The following is a 17,163-nucleotide window of genomic DNA, read 5'->3' as shown; positions in this document are numbered from 1 at the left end:
TCGCGCACAGACCCCTGGACGATGTTTTTTTTTTAAAATCAGAACAGGCCGGGCGCGGTGGCTCACGCCTGTAATCCGAGCACTTTGGGAGGCTGAGGCGGGAGGATCATGAGGTCAGGAGATCGAGACCATCCTGGCTAATGCGGTGAAACCCCATCTCTACTAAAAATACAAAAAATGGCCGGGCGCGGTGGCTCAAGCCTGTAATCCCAGCACTTTGGGAGGCCGAGACGGGTGGATCACGAGGTCAGGAGATCGAGACCATCCTGGTCTACATGGTGAAACCCCGTCTCTACTAAAAATACAAAAAACTAGCCGGGCATGATGGCGGCGCCTCTAGTCCCAGCTACTCGGGAGGCTGAGGCAGGAGAATGGCGTGAACCCAGGAGGCGGAGCTTGCAGTGAGCCGAGACTGTGACACTGCACTTCAGTCTAGCGACAGAGCGAGACTCCATCTCAAAAAAAAAAAAAAATCAAAACAAAATCCAGCCAGGCACCGTGGCTCCCGCCTGTAATCTCAGCACTTTGGGAAGACAAGGCAGGCAGATCACCTGAGGTCATTTCAAGACCAGCCTGGCCAATGTGGCAAAACCCCATCTCTACTAAAAATACAAAAATTAGTAGGGTGTGGTGGCGAGCGCCTGTAATCCCAGCTACTCGGGAGGCTGAGTCAAGAGAATTGCTTGAACCCTGGAGGCACAGGTTGCAGTGAGCCAAGATCATGCAACTGCACTCTAGCCTGGGTGACAGAGTGAGACTCCGTCTCCGAAACTAAATAAATAAATAGGCCCGGTGTGGTGGCTCACAGCTGTAAACCCCAGCACTTTGGGAGGCTGAGGCAGGCGGATCACCTGAGGTCAGGAGTTCAAGACCAACCTGGTCAACGTGGTGAAACCCCATCTCTACTAAAAATACAAAACATTAGCCAGGCGTGGTGGTGGTGCACGCCTGTAATCCCAGCTCCTCAGGAGGATGAGGCAGGAGAATCACTTGAACCCAGGAGGCGGAGGTTGCAGTGAGTCAAGAGCATGCCACAGCACTCCAGCCTGGGCGACAGAGCAAGACTGCCTTTGAAAAGAAATAAGTAAAATAAATTTCTGTTGTTTGAACCATGCAAGATCTGTGGGATTTTGTTATGGCAGCCTTACCACACTGATATAATAGCTATTTCCATCAATACACTTATGCATGCAGAGCGTATGTCCAGAAGGATTTACTTTTTTTTTTGAGTCTCACTCTGTTGCCCAAGCTGGAGTGCAGTGGGGCAGTCTCGGCTCAGAGATGGGCAAGAGCTGGAAAAAACTGGGCAGCTGTATCAGGGAGTGTGACTTTGTACCGTATACTCTTTTTGTACCTGTTCATTTTTCTTTTTTCTTTTTTTTTTTTTTTCTTTTTATCAGAGATGGGGACTTCTTTGTTGCCCAGGCTAGTACTGAAGTCCTGGTTCAAGTGATGCCCCTTCCTCGGCCTCCCAAAGTGTTGGGATCACAGGCATGAGCCACCACACCCAGCCTGTTTATTTTTGTAACCCTAACGTGATGGTTTGAAATGTCTACCAATTCTGATACTCTTCCCTTCAAAACACAGAACCCCATTCTCCTCCCTTTGCATGTGGGCTGGACCTCAGGGGCTTGCTTCTGATAAACACAGTGTGGCAGAAGTGACCACGTGAGACTTCTCAGGGTGGGTCACAGAAGCACTGTGGCTTTCTCCTTCCTCTACCTTGGTTCACTTGCTCTGGGGAAGGCAGTGGCCATGCTGTGAGGATGCTCAAGCAGCTTTGTGTGGGGGTCCCCATGGGAAGAAACTGCGGCTGTCACCGACAGCCAAGTGGAGGGCACTGGTTTGGAAGTGGCTCCTCCAGCCCCAGTTGAGCCTTCCTCAGAGGAAGTGGCCTTGACTGATGTCTTACCTGCAACCTCATGAGAGACTCTGGGCCACAACCACCCAGATACATCACTCCCAAATCCCCAGCTGACACAGACGGTGAGACACTGAACGTTCGTGGCTTTAAGCCACTATGTGTGGGGTACCTTGTTAAGGCAGCAATGAATACACATACTGCAGATATTACTTATGAAACATTTTAAATAAGCAGTTTCTGCCAGCCATTGGGAAACTCTCCTAGATTCGCAACATTTTGGAGCTGAAAGGATCCCTGGGTCACCTGTGCCACTCCAGCTACAGTCACAGTAACCAAGCCACCAGCATGATCAACATCCGGGCACGGAGCAGGTTTCAGGGAGGTTTAATGCAACGTGCATTAAAAGATCCAAGCTGTTTTCAGAAACATAAGAAGTCTGAAGTTGAGCTGTGGATTTCCTCATGTCCATCCTGAGGGTTGGGCTGCTCCAGATGCAGCAGGCGCTGAGGCGGGAGGAGCTGGTGCCACCAGGAACCTGGAGGGACAGCGGATAAGGCAGGGTGAGTAGAAGTGTCCTTTCCGGGCTGGGTGCGGTGGCTCATGCCTGGTATCCCAATACTTTGGGAGGCCGAGGCGGGTGCATCACCTGAGGTCGGGAGTTCAAGACCAGCCGGACTAACGTGGAGAAACCCTGTCTCTACTAAAAATACAAAATTAGCTGGGCGTGGTGGCTCATGCCTGTAATCCCAGCTACTTGGGAGGCTGAGGCAGGGAATCGCTTGAACCCAGGAGGTGGAGGTTGCAGTGAGCCGAAATTATACCACTGCATTCCAGCCTGGGCAACAAGAGTAAAAGTCTGTCTCAAAAAAAAAAAAAAAAAATTAGCTGCATGCAGTGGCACACACCTTTAGTCCCAGCTACTCGGGAGGCTGAGGCACAAGCAGCGCTTGAACCCAGAAGGCAGAGCTTGCAGGGAGCTGGGATCCCACCACTGCACTCCAGCCTGGCAAAAGAGCAAGACTCCGTCTCAAAAAAAAAAAAAAAAAAAGAAAGAAAAGAAAATGTCCCTTCCATATGAAGCTGGCTGAGCAAGTGGCCCAGGACAGCAGCCTAGCAGGAACGCCGGCACGGCACAGGCCCCAGGGCCATGCAGCAGGGAGGAATACAGACCGGAGCAGCGCTCTGAGGGCCAGGTTCAAACAGAGTGGCATAGCCTCAGGCTGGCACCTGGAAAATGGGGGTGTAAGAGCCGGGCCACGTGGGGCTGTCATGTGGGCACTGGGCAGACGCCACAGGCACTGTGGTGAAGAGGGCAGCTGACATGCTGGAGAAACGTGTGGATGTGTCCAGGGCTTCACAGGTGCTTGCAAGAGCTCGTGGGGTGGCCAGCCGCTGTGGCCAGCCGCCACCTTCCCCGTCTATCTGGAACATGGGCCTCCCACCCAGTTCAGGCTGGGGTGCCCACTGAGATGGAAGCAGGGCGTACCTCAAAGACTAACTGAGATTGTCCAGAGACAGGGCAGGGCCCATGCTCCAGTCACACAACCCAAGGCTGTGGGGTGACCGTTCTGTGCCCGTGGGCAGGAGGTGCCAGAGAGGGCACCCAGGGCCCCACTCCATGCAGGCCTCTCCGGGGAACGGTGCGGCCTGCCGCCCTGGCTCTGGGAGCCTGGAGAGCCCACTCTTCAGCCACCATCTGGCCATCATGCACTCCACCCACCACAGCCTACTGAAACTTACCAGAGGGCTGTGCGAAGGGCCAGTGTAATTAATCATCCTTCTTAAACTTGCCATTGATGTAAGGTACCCAGTCCAGGATCAGCCGCCAATCGGTGGCCCACACCAGCCCCACGGTGCCCACGGCGCCCCACGTGTAGACCGTCGGGATCCTGTGAGAGGACAGGGGGTGGTCAGGCCTGCTCTGGACGCCTTCTCCAAGAGCCTCTCCTGCCCCAGCCCTGGCCCCCTGTCCTGAGCAGTGATGGCTGAGGCGTGGGCCTGGCACCTGTGTCCACCAAGTGCTGTGGGCCCTGCGGGTTGGCACCAACAGCACAGGCCCTGCCCACACTGCTGGCCCTCAGGAAGCTGGGCTTCTGCATCTCCAGTAACTGCTCCAGGGGCTCCCAGGGTGGGAGCGCTGCTGGCGGGAGGCTGGGCCTGGGGCATGTGTAGGTGTTTGTAAGTTTCCAGCCACCATGATGATGGGTCCGGTCTGCTGCAGTCTGCAGAAATTCATCCATCCCTGCCACAGCTGCAGGACTCAGGGAAGTGCCACCATCGCAGTCCCTACTCCCAGGTGAGGACACCAAACAGACAGGGCGAGGCCCTCACCTGGGGCCACACAGCTGGCGAGGATCAAGGCCTTGGGTTCCAAGCCCACGCTCTTGCCCACCACGGCATGTGCTGTGAGAGCTCCCCCAAATTTCCTGGGACCAGCAGATTCTAGGAAGGCCCAGCAAGCCCACCTGCTGGCGTTCACGCCCTCGCACAGTGTGAACTTGGGCACAGGCTTCCAATGCCCAGAACGCAGCACGAGTGATGGGGCCTCACTGCTGAGGCCAGGTGAGAAAAGACTGGCTTCAGGTACGGAGGCTCAGAAGGGAAATGCTAGCCCTTTGGGAGGATGAGGCAGGAGGCTCACTTGAGCCTAGGAGTTTGAGACCAGCCTGGACAACAGAGACTCCATCTCTACACAAAATTAAAAAAAAATTAGCCGGGTGTGGTGGCACATGCCAGCAGTCCCAGCTACTAGGAAAGCTGGGGCAGGAGGACCTCTTGAGCCCAGGAATCAGACGTTGCAGTGAACCGTGACTACACCACCGCCTTCCAGCCTGGGTGAATATGAGACTATATCTCAAAAAAAATTAAAATTTAAATTTAAAAAAAAAGAGGCTTGGCGTGGTGGTTCACTCCTGTAATCCCAGCACTTTGGGAGGCTAAGGTGGGCAGATCACCTGAGGTCAGGAATTCAAGACCAGCCTGGCCAACATGGTGAAACCTCATCTCTACAAAAATACAAAAATTAGCTGGGTGTGGTGGTGGATGCCTGTAATCCCAGCTACTCGGGAGGCTGAGGTGGGGGAATAGCTTGAACCCAGGAGGCGGAGGTTGCAGTGAGCTGAGATTGCACTACTGCACTCTAGCCAGGGTGACAAAGTGAGACTCCATCTCAAAAAAAAAAAAAAAAAAGAAGAAAAAGAAAAAGACTGGCTTCCATCCTGGGCACCTTTGTGCACCCTCTAGCTGCCTCTGGAGAAGCCAGCTGCCATGCTGTGAGCTGCCCTATGAAGGGACCCATGTGGCAGAGAACTGATGGCAACCTCCAGCTAAGAAGGAAGTGAACCCAGCCAACAACCCCGTGAAGGATCTCGGAAACGGATCTGCCCGGTCATGCCCTCGGATGAGACTGCAGCCTCACGAGAGAGCCTGAGGAGTCGGCGCAGTGCACCCACTGAAACTGTGAGATAAGGAGTATTTGCTGGTTTAAGCGGCTAATTTTGGGAGACCATTTCTTTTTTTTTTTTGACACGGAGTCTCGCTCTGTCACCCAGGTTGGAGTGCAGTGGCCGGATCTCAGCTCACTGCAAGCTCCGCCTCCCGGGTTCATGCCATTCTCCTGCCTCAGCTTCCCAAGTAGCTGGGACTACAGGCTCCCGCCACCACGCCCGACTAGTTTTTTGTATTTTTAGTAGAGACGGGGTTTCACCGTGTTAGCCAGGATGGTCTCGATCTCCTGACCTCGTGATCCGCCCGTCTCGGCCTCCCAAAGTGCTGGGATTACAGGCTTGAGCCACCGCGCCCGGCCAGGAGACCATTTCTTATATATACAGCACTGCTGGCCAACAGAGGGCTGAAATTAAAATCCAATTCCAGGCAGGGCACGGTGGTTCACGCCTGTAATCCCAGCACTTCGGGAGGCCGAGAGGGGTGGATCCCCTGAGGTCAGGAATTCAAGACCAGCATGGCCAACATGGTGAAACTTCATCTCTACTAAAAATACAAAAATTAGCCAGGTGTGGTGGTGCCCACCTGTAGTCCCAGCTACTGGGGAGGCTGAGGCAGGAGAATCACTTGAACTCTGTAAGTGGAGCTTGCAGTGAGCCGAGATCGCACCACTGCCCTCTAGCCTGGGCGACAGTGAGACTATGTCTCGGAAAAAAAAAAAAATCCGATTCACCTCCCTGGATCACAGCGAATCACATAGCTGGGATGTTGAGGTGGCAAGGGGTGCTCCTCCTGGAGGCAGAGAAGGCGATGAACAAACCCTGCACACATTGCCCCAAGGGCCTCACCAGAGACACTCTCCAAGTGCAGGCCAGGTGCCTGCTCAACAGCTGGTGGCACGCACAGCTGCTCCTGGAACCTGGCTCAGAGGCAAATGCCACCAACAGGGCAGGAATCTTTATACCTATGTCTTGATGGCATTCTGGGTAAGTTTGTTTGTTTTATTTATTTATTTATTTTGAGATAAAGTCTCACTCTGTCACCCAGGCTGGAGTGCAGTGACGTGATCTCGGCTCACTGCAACCCCCACCTCTGGGGTTCAAGCAATTCTCCTGTCTCAGCTTCCCACGTAGCTGGGATTACTGGCGCCCACCACCATGCCCGGCTAATTTTTGTATTTTTTTTTTTTTTTGAGACGGAGTCTCGCTCTGTAGCCCAGGCTGGAGTGCAGTGGCCAGATCTCAGCTCACTGCAAGCTCCGCCTCCCGGGTTCACGCCATTCTCCTGCCTCAGCCTTCCAAGTAGCTGGGACTACAGGCGCCCGCCACCTCGCCTGGCTAGTTTTTTGTATTTTTAGTAGAGACGGGGTTTCACCGTGTTAGCCAGGATGGTCTCGATCTCCTGACCTCGTGATCCGCCCATCTCGGCCTCCCAAAGTGCTAGGATTATAGGCTTGAGCCACCGTGCACGGCCAATTTTTGTATTTTTAGTAGAGACAGCATTTCACCATGTTGGCCAGGCTGTTCTCAAACTCCTGACCTCAAGGGATCCACCCGCGTCGGCCTCCCAAGGTTCTGGGATTACAGGTGTGAGCCACCGCGCCCGGCCCTGGGTTATTAACCACCAGAGAAGCCTGCTCATAAATATGCCCAGTGAGTCGGCCTCCGCCTCCCCTATCATCCTGGTCACCCCAGGTAGGACCCTGTGGATTTGGACAGTGTGGGAAGAGCCCACAAAACCTGATTTCCACTAGCCACCGAGGAAGGATGTACAGACCATGACCACACTGACCAACGACCTCACCGCCATGAAAACCCCTTCCTCAAACCAAGCCCCAGCAGGGCCCAGAATGGGTGTGGACTGCAGGGTCCCCAGCTGGTTAACTGTGGCCCTCCCAGTCCTGAATCTGAGACTCTGAGACACAGCCCCACAGCGCCTCCTGGGGATGAGACCCGCTCCCTGGCCTCCCAAAGCCACTGGCTGGTGGCTTAGCCCTGCACGGCCCCTCACGTGCAGGTGTCTGTACCCCTTCCTCTCCCACTTATTTTAGGTCAGCGCCACACCACAGGTCTCATTTCTTCACTTCTCCTTGCCTGCCAACCAGAATGTCCGCCCACAAGGGTTCTGTCTATTGGCGTGTCCCTAACACATAGTAGGTGCTCAATAAATGCCTGCTGTTGGATGACAGCACGGATGACGGGTGGTTCCCACTGTGACTGGGCACAGTAGTGGACCTGCTGCACCCGGGAGGGGCTGCGTTGGCTACTACAGGCTGCTGGGTTCTCAGCTAGGAGCAGGCTTCCTCATCCCAGGCCTGAGTTACCCACGCTATAAAACACCACTATGACGTTCCCCTTGATGGTCCCCGTCAGCTCCACCGTCCAGACCCTGTCCCCAACCTGTCCCCCAGTCTGGGATGGAGGAAGTATGTTCTGGCTTCCAGACACACTGCCAATCATAAGCCTTTGCTTTTTTCTTTTTTAGAAACAGAGTTTCGCTCTTGTTGCCCAGGCTGGAGTAAATTGGCGCAATTTCACCTCACCACAACCTCCACCTCCTGGCTTTGAGCGATTCTCCTGCCTCAGCCTCCCAAGTAGCTGGGATTACAGGCACGCGCCATCATGCCTGGCTAATTTTGTATTTTTAGTAGAGACAGGGTTTCAACATGTTGGCCGGGCTGATCTCAAACTCTTGACCTCAGGTGATCCGCCCACCTTAGCCTCCCAAAGTGCTAGGATTACAGGTGTCCGCCACCACGCCTGGCTGTAGCTTTTTTTTTTTCCCCCAGATAGTTTCGCTCTTGTTGCCGAGGCTGGAGTGCAGTGGTGCAATCCTGGCTCGCTGCAACTTCCACCTCCCGGGTTGAAGTGATTCTCCTGCCTCAGCCTCCCAAGTAGCTGGGATTACAGTTGCCCGCCACCACACCTGGCTAATTTTTTGTGGTTTTAGTAGAGACGGGGTTTCTCCATGTTGGCCAGGCTGGTCTCGAACTCCTGACCTCAGGTGATTCGCCCGCCTTGGCCTCCCAAAGTGCTAGGATTACAGGCGTGAGCCACTGTGCCCAGCAGCTTTAAATTATTTGTAGAGATAGGGTCTTGCTGTGTTGCCCAGGCTGGTCTCAAAGTCCCAGACTCAAACGATCCTCCCACCTTAGCCTCCCCAGTAGCTGGGACTACAGACAGGCGCCACCATGTCCTGATAATTTTTTGTTTTGTAGAGATGGGGTTTTGTTGTGTTGTCCAGGCTGGTCTTGAACTCCCAGGCTCAAGTGATTCTCCTGCCCGGGCCTCCCAAAGCACTGGGATCACAGGCCGGGGCCACTGCGCCTGGCTAAGGCCCTGCTACTTTTTTTTTTCTTTTTTCTTTTTGGGACAGGGTCTCGCTCTGTCACCCAGGCTGGAGTGCAATGGCGCAATCTCGGCTCACTGCAACCTCCGCCTCCCGGGTTCAAGCAATTCTCCTTCCTCAGCCTCCCAAGTAGCTGGGATTAGAGGCACCGGCCACCAGGCCTGGCTAATTTTTGCATTTTTAGTAGAGACGGAGGTTTCACTATGTTGGCCAGGCTGGTCTTGAACTCTGACCTCAGGTGATCTGGCCGCCTCAACCTCCCAAAGCGCTGGGATCACAGGCGGAAGCCACCGCACCCAGCCAGGACTTGCTTCTTAGCAACCCACGTGGAAACACGAGACAACCCTACCGAGGCCACCCCCAGCCCGGCTTCTATGGGGGCCACCCCTATGCCGGCCAGCTGCCCACGTGGGATCAGGCACAGCTGCAGCTTTCACGTTCCTTGTTAAAAATCATAAAAAACAGCCGGGCGCGGTGGCTCAAGCCTGTAATCCCAGCATTTTGGGAGGCCGAGACGGGCGGATCAAGAGGTCAGGAGATCGAGACCATCCTGGCTAACACGGTGAAACCCCGTCTCTACTAAAAATACAAAAACTAGCCGGGCGAGGTGGCGGGCGCCTGTAGTCCCAGCTACTCTGGAGGCTGAGGCAGGAGAATGGCGTAAACCCGGGAGGCGGAGCTTGCAGTGAGCTGAGATCCGGCCACTGCACTCCAGCCCGGGCGACGAGACTCCGCCTCAAAAAAAAAAAAAAGAAAAAAAAAATCATAAAAAACAAAATAATGGCAAAGGCCGAAGATGCCGCGAGTGCTGGGCTGGGGATCGGGGCTCTGCGCCTTCTGGGTGTTTCCGTCCAAGGGGTCACCACCCGGACCCCCCGGTCGAGACGGGGAAACTGAGGCTTGGAGGGGCCTAGCCGCGGAGCCAGGCATGCTGGGGTTTGGCCTTGGGTCCGCTACGTCCCGTTCACGCCGGGACGCGCCGCTCCGCCTCAGTTTCCCCCTCTGTCACCGGGCACAACAAGGGACCTGGGCCGGGCCCAGTCCCCGGAAACGCGCACAAACACGGAACGCAGCGGCACGGGGGTGGGCCGAGGCGGGAGCGCGGATGGGGCCGCGGGGCGACGTCCTCACCAGTTCTTGACCAGCTGCCGGTAGCGTGGGCCCAGGAACCGGGTCACCATCGCGGCGGTGTCGTACCCTCAGGGTGACCCTGTCCGGCTGACCCGGCCACACTGCGCAGGCGCGACCGCGGCGCGCACGCGCGCAGGGAAGGTTGGGGGGGGGGAATCCGCCGCTGTGCGCGCAGACCCGGAAGCCGCTTACAGTAACTTCCGGCGAGGGTTGGACGACCAGGGAGAGGTGGCCCGGAGTGGGCGGGGTTAGGGCGGGGCGTTTTGGCCACGTGGTCTGGCGGCTGGTTTTGCCTCTGGGTTCCGCGGGGCTACCTGCCATTGATTTTATGCGCCTAGCATGTGCCAGGACGTCCAGCGGGGTAGGGTCTTGCCCAGAGTCACACAGAAGGGAAGAGCTGGGTCTGGAGCCCACTTTTGGAGGTGTCAGGCGTTGTTCCTGATTCGCTGTAGGACTTTGGCCGAGCGGCAGTGCTTCCCTGAGCCTCAAAGTTGCTGGTTGCTTGGAGGCTCTGTCGGAAATCACTTTGCAGGTTTTCGTTTGCGAGCCTGGGTGATTCCTCATTCAGGCAGCAGAGGGAGGCCTGGCTCCTTGCACGGTGAACGTCTCTGGATGGTCTCAGCTGATGACAGGCAGGTCCTTCTGCCTCCTTCTTTCCGCCGCACCAGGCTCGCTTGGGCTCGCCTTTCTCCAGTCCCTGCTTCCTCTGCTCTCCCACAACCCGGCGCAGCACCGTACATGTTCACTCAGCTTCCAGCCTCCCCATGCACACCGGGCCGGTGTGAGCAGAAGGAAGAGGGGCACATTCCCAGACACCGCCATGGCACTTTTCTGTCTTTTCCCCCATTTTCAAGAGTCGCCTCCCTCAGGAAGCCCTCCTGGACTGCCTGACCCCCAGGCACCTTTACAGCATGAAAGGAAAGGCCATAACCTAGACGGGGAACTGGGCGTGATTTGTCTCTGGGGCGCCAGCGTCATTTACAGCCTCGTGATAAGGAATGGACACCATGGGTTCGTCTGCCCAGCCTGGCCTGTCCTGCTGGGGTCGGCCCTCGGTACTCTCCAAGCCTGCAGCTCTCTCGGGGGCTGCGGGTGCTAACCCATCCCTATCCCTGGTCAAGGACTCGGGGTGGGAGCCGGAAATAGGTTTTGGACACCACAGTCTGGGCACTGTTTTCTTTTTTCTTTTTTTTTTTGAGACGGAGTCTCGCTCTGTCATCCAGGCTGGAGTGCAATGAGGCGATCTCGACCCGCTGCAACGTCCACCTCCCGGATTCAAGCGATTCTCCTGCCTCAGCCTCCCAAGTAGCTGGGACTACAGGCACGTGCTACCATGCCCAGCTAGTTTTTGTATTTTTGTAGAGATGGGGTTTCTCCATGTTGGCTAGGCTGGTTTTGAACTCCTGACCTCAAGTGATCCACCCACTTCAGCCTCCCAAAGTGCTGGCATTACAGGCGTGAGCCACCAGGCCCAGCCCTGGGCGTCGTTTGTAGAACTTTCCAGTTGCCTTGGGGTTTTTGAGCTTGGGATCAGAGAACACCTGAATGAGACTCTTCCCATTAGTGGAAACTTTAAAAAGTGGGATGCAGGGTCTGACATAAAGACTATCAAGAGAAAGGACAGGAACACAAGGGCTGCTGGAATGTCAGCCCAGTTTCCAGATGCCACAGTTTAGTAAGAGTTCACCAGGGATCGGGCGCAGTGGCTCACACCTGTAATCCCAGCACTTTGGGAGGTCCAGGCGGGCGGATCACCTGAGATTAGGAGTTCAAGACCAGCCTGACCAACATGGAGAAACCCCATCTCTGTTAAAAATACAGAATTAGCCAGACATGGTGACGGATGCCTGTAATTCCAGCTACTCGGAAGGCTGAGGCAGGAGAATTGCTTGAAAACCCGGGAGGCGGAGGTTGCGGTGGTGAGCTGAGATCACAACATTACACTCCAGCCTGGGAAACAAGAGTGAAACTGCATCTAAAAAAAAAAAAAAAAAAAAAAAAAAAGTTCACCAGAGAATGAGAGTGATATAAACAAGAGCTGGGAGATGGAGAGAGATTTGTAATGATGCCTGGATCCAGCTGTGCCTGAAGCCATTCAACATGACATAGAACTTCCTTTTTGTTTCTTGAGCCAGTTTTTGTTATTTTGTTGGACCATCTGGATGGCCCCTCCACGTTTTTTTGAGACAGGGTCCGGTGTGGCTCTCTTGCCCAGGCTGGAGTGCAGTGGTGCAATCACAGTTCACTGCCACTGCAAGCTCCTGGTCTCAAGTGATCCCCCCACCTCAGCCTCCTAAGTAGCTGGGACTACAAGTGTGTGTCACCAGGCACAACCAATTTAATTTTAATTTTTTGAGACAGTCTTGCTCTCTCGCCCAGGGTAGAACGCAGTGGTGCAATCTCGGCTCTCTGCAATCCCCGCCTCCTGGGTTCAAGCTATTCTCCTGCCTCAGTCTCCCAAGTAGCTGGGATTACGGGTATGCATCACCATGCCCGGCTAATTTTTGTATTTTTAGTAGAGACAGGGTTTCACCATGTTGGCCAGGCTGGTCTCAAACTCCTGACCTCAAGTGATCCACCCGCCTCAGCCTCCCAAAGTGGTGGGATGACAGGTGTGAGCCACCGCGCCTGGCCAAAGCATATTTTAAAAGTTGTTTTCCAGCATGAATGTAGAGGCGAGCTGGGTGCTGAGTGGTGGACAGGGCTCCCTCAGCACCTTCTGTCAACTCCTGGCCACTCTCTTCCCCTTAAAAAAAAAAATAGACATCGGCCGGGCACGGTGGCTCAAGCCTGTAATCCCAGCACTTTGGGAGGCCGAGGCGGGTGGATCACGAGGTCAGGAGATCGAGATCATCTTGGCTAACACGGTGAAACCCTGTCTCTACTAAAAATACAAAAAATTAGCCGGGCGAGGTTGCGGGCGCCTGTACACAGTCCCAGCTACTCGGAGGCTGAGTCGGGAGAATGGCATGAACCCGGGAGGCGGAGCTTGCAGTGAGCCGAGATCGCGCCACTGCACTCCAGCCTGGGCGACACAGCCAGACTCCGTCTCAAAAAAAAAAAAAAAAAAAAAAAATAGACATGGGGTCTCACTATGTTGCCCAGGCTGGACTGGAACTCCTGGCCTCAGACGATCCTCCCACCTCAGCCACCTGAAGTGCTGGGATGACAGGCATGAGTCACTGTGCTCACCTATCTCCCTAAGGCACTTGTGCACCAAAGGGCTCTCTCCTGGGGGCCACCCCCTTCACGTGGCCAGGAAGGCACTCCTTCCACCCCAACCCCATGGGGAGCAGGGCAGTCCAGCTGTGTCCTCGAAGAGATGGAACAGGGAAGCCTCTGGGCACAACAGCAGATGCCGGTGGGCACTTTAGGATGAGCAGCGCCCCGACGGGTCCTGCCACACCTCTTCCCCCCAGAGAGCCTTGTCCATGGGTTCCGTGGGTGTCCGGTTGTGGAGGAAGTCACGAATGCCCCACTAAGGAGTGCGGAGTTGATGCTGCCTGCAACAGGGGGCCGTGGAAGGTTTCAGAGGGGCAGTGACAAGGCTCAGACTTTGGGAGCAGGAAGAGGCAGTGAAGCGGGTTCCAACAGCCCAGGGGGACGTTGGGAGATCGGGAGCCCTCAGTCTGGGAGGACCACAGGTCCTGGCTGGTTCCTATGTGCCCAAGTGCAGCCCCCAGGGAGTTGCTTTTCTCCGGAAGCCAATCCTGCTTCCAGGTGGCCTGGAGCCCTGGGTACAGGTGCAGGTTCCCAGCTGCCCTGGGAGCTGTGGGCCCCTCAGAGTGAGGAGTGACTTCGAGGAGGCCCAGTGCACAGGGCAGACCACGGTCCTTGCTGCACCCACCAAGGTGAACGTCAGGGGCCGAGAGTTTAGGGCAAGACCTCTGACCCTGCCCCCTACTTCCCTTCCTAAACATGTGACACCAGAAAGAATCCAGGGACTGCAGAGCATCATTATAAAATGTCACATTTATTGCTACAGTGCTGTTATATACAGGACAGGTCTCTGAATCCACTTTAAAGAGGATCGTTTAAAAGTCCCAATAATCCAGCCAGCTGTGTTGACACGTATAAAATTATTTTCTTTAAAAAAATTTTCTTGAAAACCATCTTGAGGCACTCAGAGCACACCCCCCACCCCCCCTTAATTGTGGTTCCCCAGAACTGCTGTTTCTTCCTCCTGGCGCTGGGTGAATCTCGTTTAAATTCTATGCAGAACGCACAGTTTCAGAGGCTACAGGGCCACTGCCCACCCAGACCTAGGGGCAGGGCCAGGATCAAAACAAGAGGGAGATAGAGGCAGGTCCCTAAGAGACCAAATCCCCAGGGCGCAGGGGAAACCTTACCCAGAGAGGGGAGAGTGGCAGAGAGCCCCTCCCCTCCACCTGGCCTGGACTAGGGACAGATCCCAGGCCTTGAGCTGGCCTTGCAGTTTCCCTTGAATCTGCCATGGGGCCCAGGCTCCCCAGCAACTCTGGGGAAGGGAGTCAGGCAGTCCAGGCTCTCCTGGGGGTCATGGTGGGAGTCTCAGGGGTAGCACAGGGGCAGACGCCTGACCTGCTGCCGGGGTGAGCACAGCCAGCCCGGGGGTCCGCAAGGCCTCAATGCAGGGAGGGGCATGAAGAGCACATGAAGGTGCCCAGCTGGCCCAGCCCACACCTGGGTGCCACGGTGACCATCACCCTAGTTGGTGTGGAAGTGAACGGAATCTCAGGGTAGGAGACTTGCAGTTTTAAACCTAGTCCCCAGACTGCTGGGAAGAGCTGGTTACCCTCATGGCAAGAGACCACAAAAGGGGACCTGGAAAGAGGCCTGGGTGCTGGGACACAGGACACAGATGGGCCCGAGGGGCCACCCTGCTGGTTCTGCAGCCGGGTTGCGCAGCCCAAGGCCTCCGTGGGGCTCAGACCAGCACAGTCTCCTGGCTCCAGCCACTCTTGCCCTTGGGCCCCACAGAGGGAGGGCAACAGGTACAGCCCCAGGCCCAGGGATGCTCCCCAGCGTTGCGGGAGACCGGCCAGGGCCCTGGCATCCTGTCTACATCACGATGGCCCTCTGGTGTAATGGGGACATGCTGGGGTGGGGTGGGGGGGGGGTCCTGTGCTGGCTCCTGAGCCGCGTCCCCTCAGTCAGAGTTCAGAGCACGAGCCTGGGTCCCTGGGGCAAAGGAGTGAAGGACAGGGTGTCCAGGAGGGTCCCCAGCACCCGGCTCCAGGGTGTGGTCCCCATGCCAGGAGTCACTGGTCCCAACAAAATGCCCCGTTTCAGAGAAGTGTGCAGGTTCCAAGGGAGAGCAGCTTATGGGGGCCTGGGGAGGACTTCGTGTGGAGTAGCCCTGGGGGCCAGAGCTGCTTGGCAGAGTCACCTGGGAGGGTCAGAGCCACCTTGCTGACATCCCTTCCCCCAATCCCAGGTCAGCCCCCTTCCTGAGGGGAGAGGATGCGGCAGGGAAGCCCCAAGGCGCCTTCATCAGGGAACGCCCACGCATCGCTTTCCACGTGACAAAACCAAGAGGAGAACCCCCAACATCAAAAAAACAAAGGACCCGCCGCCTGTCCCGTCTGTGTGCGGTGCCCTCCGGGGGGGCGGGGGGGCTCAGGTTTACACGGGGTCTTTTTAATACAACGTTTAATCATCTGGTTGATCAGGAAATGCAATGCTCAGTCTAGAAACAGCAGCAGAAATAGCGAGAGACACGGGACTTTTATACAAAAAAATTTGCTTACAAAACATATGCAAAAAAAAGCTTAAAAAAAACCAGAGACCAAAGGCAGCATCCTTGCTAATTTTCATCTACATTAAGAAAAAAAAAAAAAAAAAAAAATCTTATAACTAATGTTTTTTATTTTCCTTAAAAAAAAATATTAGGCTTAGGCACGATTTGCTGGTGGCTTTTGAAGCATAAGCCGGGTCTCCACAGCAGCCCCTCGAGTGACATGTTTCCATTTCTCCACTTTTTATAGTTAAGGCATTTTTTTTCTTTTCTGACAAAGTGTGTGTTTTGTTGCTCGCTGTCAGGTTTTGTTTACTGGGAAAAAAACCCAAAAAAACAAAAAAACAAGGTCCTGTCAGCCCAGGCAACAGGGCCAAGACGCAGTTTCAGGATCCACAGGGCACGTCACAGGGTGACACGGTGGCTGAGATTCGGGGATGGGGGAAGCGAGGCCAGGGAGGGGTGGGCCAGGGTGCCAGGGAGCTCCTGGACCCAGCGTCACCTTGGTCGTCCCCATCGCTCCGAACCTCATCAGGTTGGTGTTGGCTCGATGCTGACAACAGGTGTGTGAGGTGTGGACGTGGACGAAGGCTGGGGTCTCGAGTGGCTGTTCTGGGCCCGGCGCACAGGGCTGAGGGTGGGTGGCTCATCCCACGGAGGCATACCTTTCACATGTGCCCGGCGGGGTTGTGGGCCTCGCTCAGGCCTGGGTGGGCAGCTGACAGCACCATCTGGGGGTCTCCGACCACGCCCGACACCTTTTCCTCTTCTCGCCGCTTCAAACAGGCTGCTTTGGGATTCAGGTTCCGCTCTGGGGGGAGGGGGAGAGCTCTGTGGGAGACGGTCCCGGGAGGAGGAAGAGGTGAGGTGGGAGCGGGGGGTCTGATGTCGGGGAGGACGGGGTGGGGGCAGGGCTCCACGTGTGGCCTCCTGCATTTCCGACTCTCACCTCCTTCCTTGAGAAGGCTGGGGAGATGGCGGGGGGTTGTAAAGAAAAGAATGGGATCAGACAGTGTCTGTGGAACGTCACTGGGTCTGAATCCAGTCACAAAGAGAGACACGGACAGAGCCCGGGGCCAGCAAGCACAGGAGGACCCCGGCATCTGCTCCTGGGTGTGGGGAGGGGAGAGGGTGCTGGGGCCGCCCTGGCCGGGGAGCCTACCTCGCACCTGCTGCTCCAGCCCCAGGATGACCTGCACGGCCTGCTGCAGGATGAGCAGCTTGGTCTGCGCTTTGTCCGACTTGAGGTGCATCTGGCACATGCGCCCCAGCTCCCGGAAGGCCTCGTTAATATCCCGCACGCGCACCCGCTCCCGCGCGTTATTGGCCATGCGCCTCTCCCGGTCCCTCAGGTCTTTCTCCTCCAGGGACAGCACCTCCTCCGTACTGCTGGGTCACAGCACCGAGGCCTCCGTTAGTGACGGGCCAGGGCTGGGTGGGAGGGCGGGGCTGGGTTGTGGAGGGGGTATCCAGCTACTTGTGTTTGTGCTGGTGTGGGCAGCAGTGCGGGTACACAGCTGGTGTTGGTGTGGGCAGCAGTGCGGATACACGGCTGGTGGTGTGGGCACAGCAGTGCGGGTACATGGCTGGTGTTGGTGCAGCACAGCAGTGCAGGTACACGGCTGGTGTTGGGCACAGCAGTGCGGGTACACGGCTGGTG

General features: G+C 56.0%; 2 protein-coding genes across 9 annotated transcripts in view; both read right to left on the bottom strand.

Moving 5' to 3' along the window:
• Nucleotides 1-2,070: 2,070 nt before the first annotated feature.
• LOC111520664 (cytochrome b-c1 complex subunit 10) lies at nt 2,071-9,947 on the bottom strand. The gene is made up of 3 exons (XM_023183595.1): nt 9,788-9,947; nt 3,605-3,753; nt 2,071-2,399 (listed from the first exon to the last, which is right to left on the bottom strand). Exons 1-2 carry the CDS (start codon nt 9,835-9,837, stop codon nt 3,633-3,635), a joined length of 171 nt encoding a protein of 56 aa, XP_023039363.1. The 5' UTR covers nt 9,838-9,947; the 3' UTR covers nt 2,071-2,399; nt 3,605-3,632.
• A 3,793-nt stretch (nt 9,948-13,740) lies between these two features.
• TCF3 (transcription factor 3) overlaps nt 13,741-17,163 on the bottom strand; it is a 49,469-nt gene continuing 46,046 nt past the window's right edge. For 3 of the 8 annotated variants that reach the window (XM_026457254.1, XM_026457258.1, XM_026457253.1), the window contains one exon: nt 13,741-16,314. In XM_026457254.1, coding sequence (XP_026313039.1) covers nt 16,172-16,314 — 143 coding nt within the window. In that variant the 3' untranslated portion in view covers nt 13,741-16,171. Of the gene's footprint in view, nt 16,315-16,665; nt 16,893-17,163 lie in introns of all 8 variants that reach the window. The other 5 variants (XM_026457255.1, XM_026457259.2, XM_026457256.1 and 2 more) reach the window with 4 other exon arrangements.

Source organism: Piliocolobus tephrosceles, chromosome 21 (assembly GCF_002776525.5).
Source record: "Piliocolobus tephrosceles isolate RC106 chromosome 21, ASM277652v3, whole genome shotgun sequence".
Lineage (NCBI taxonomy): Eukaryota > Metazoa > Chordata > Mammalia > Primates > Cercopithecidae > Piliocolobus > Piliocolobus tephrosceles.
This window is presented reverse-complemented; position numbering and strand designations above follow the sequence as displayed.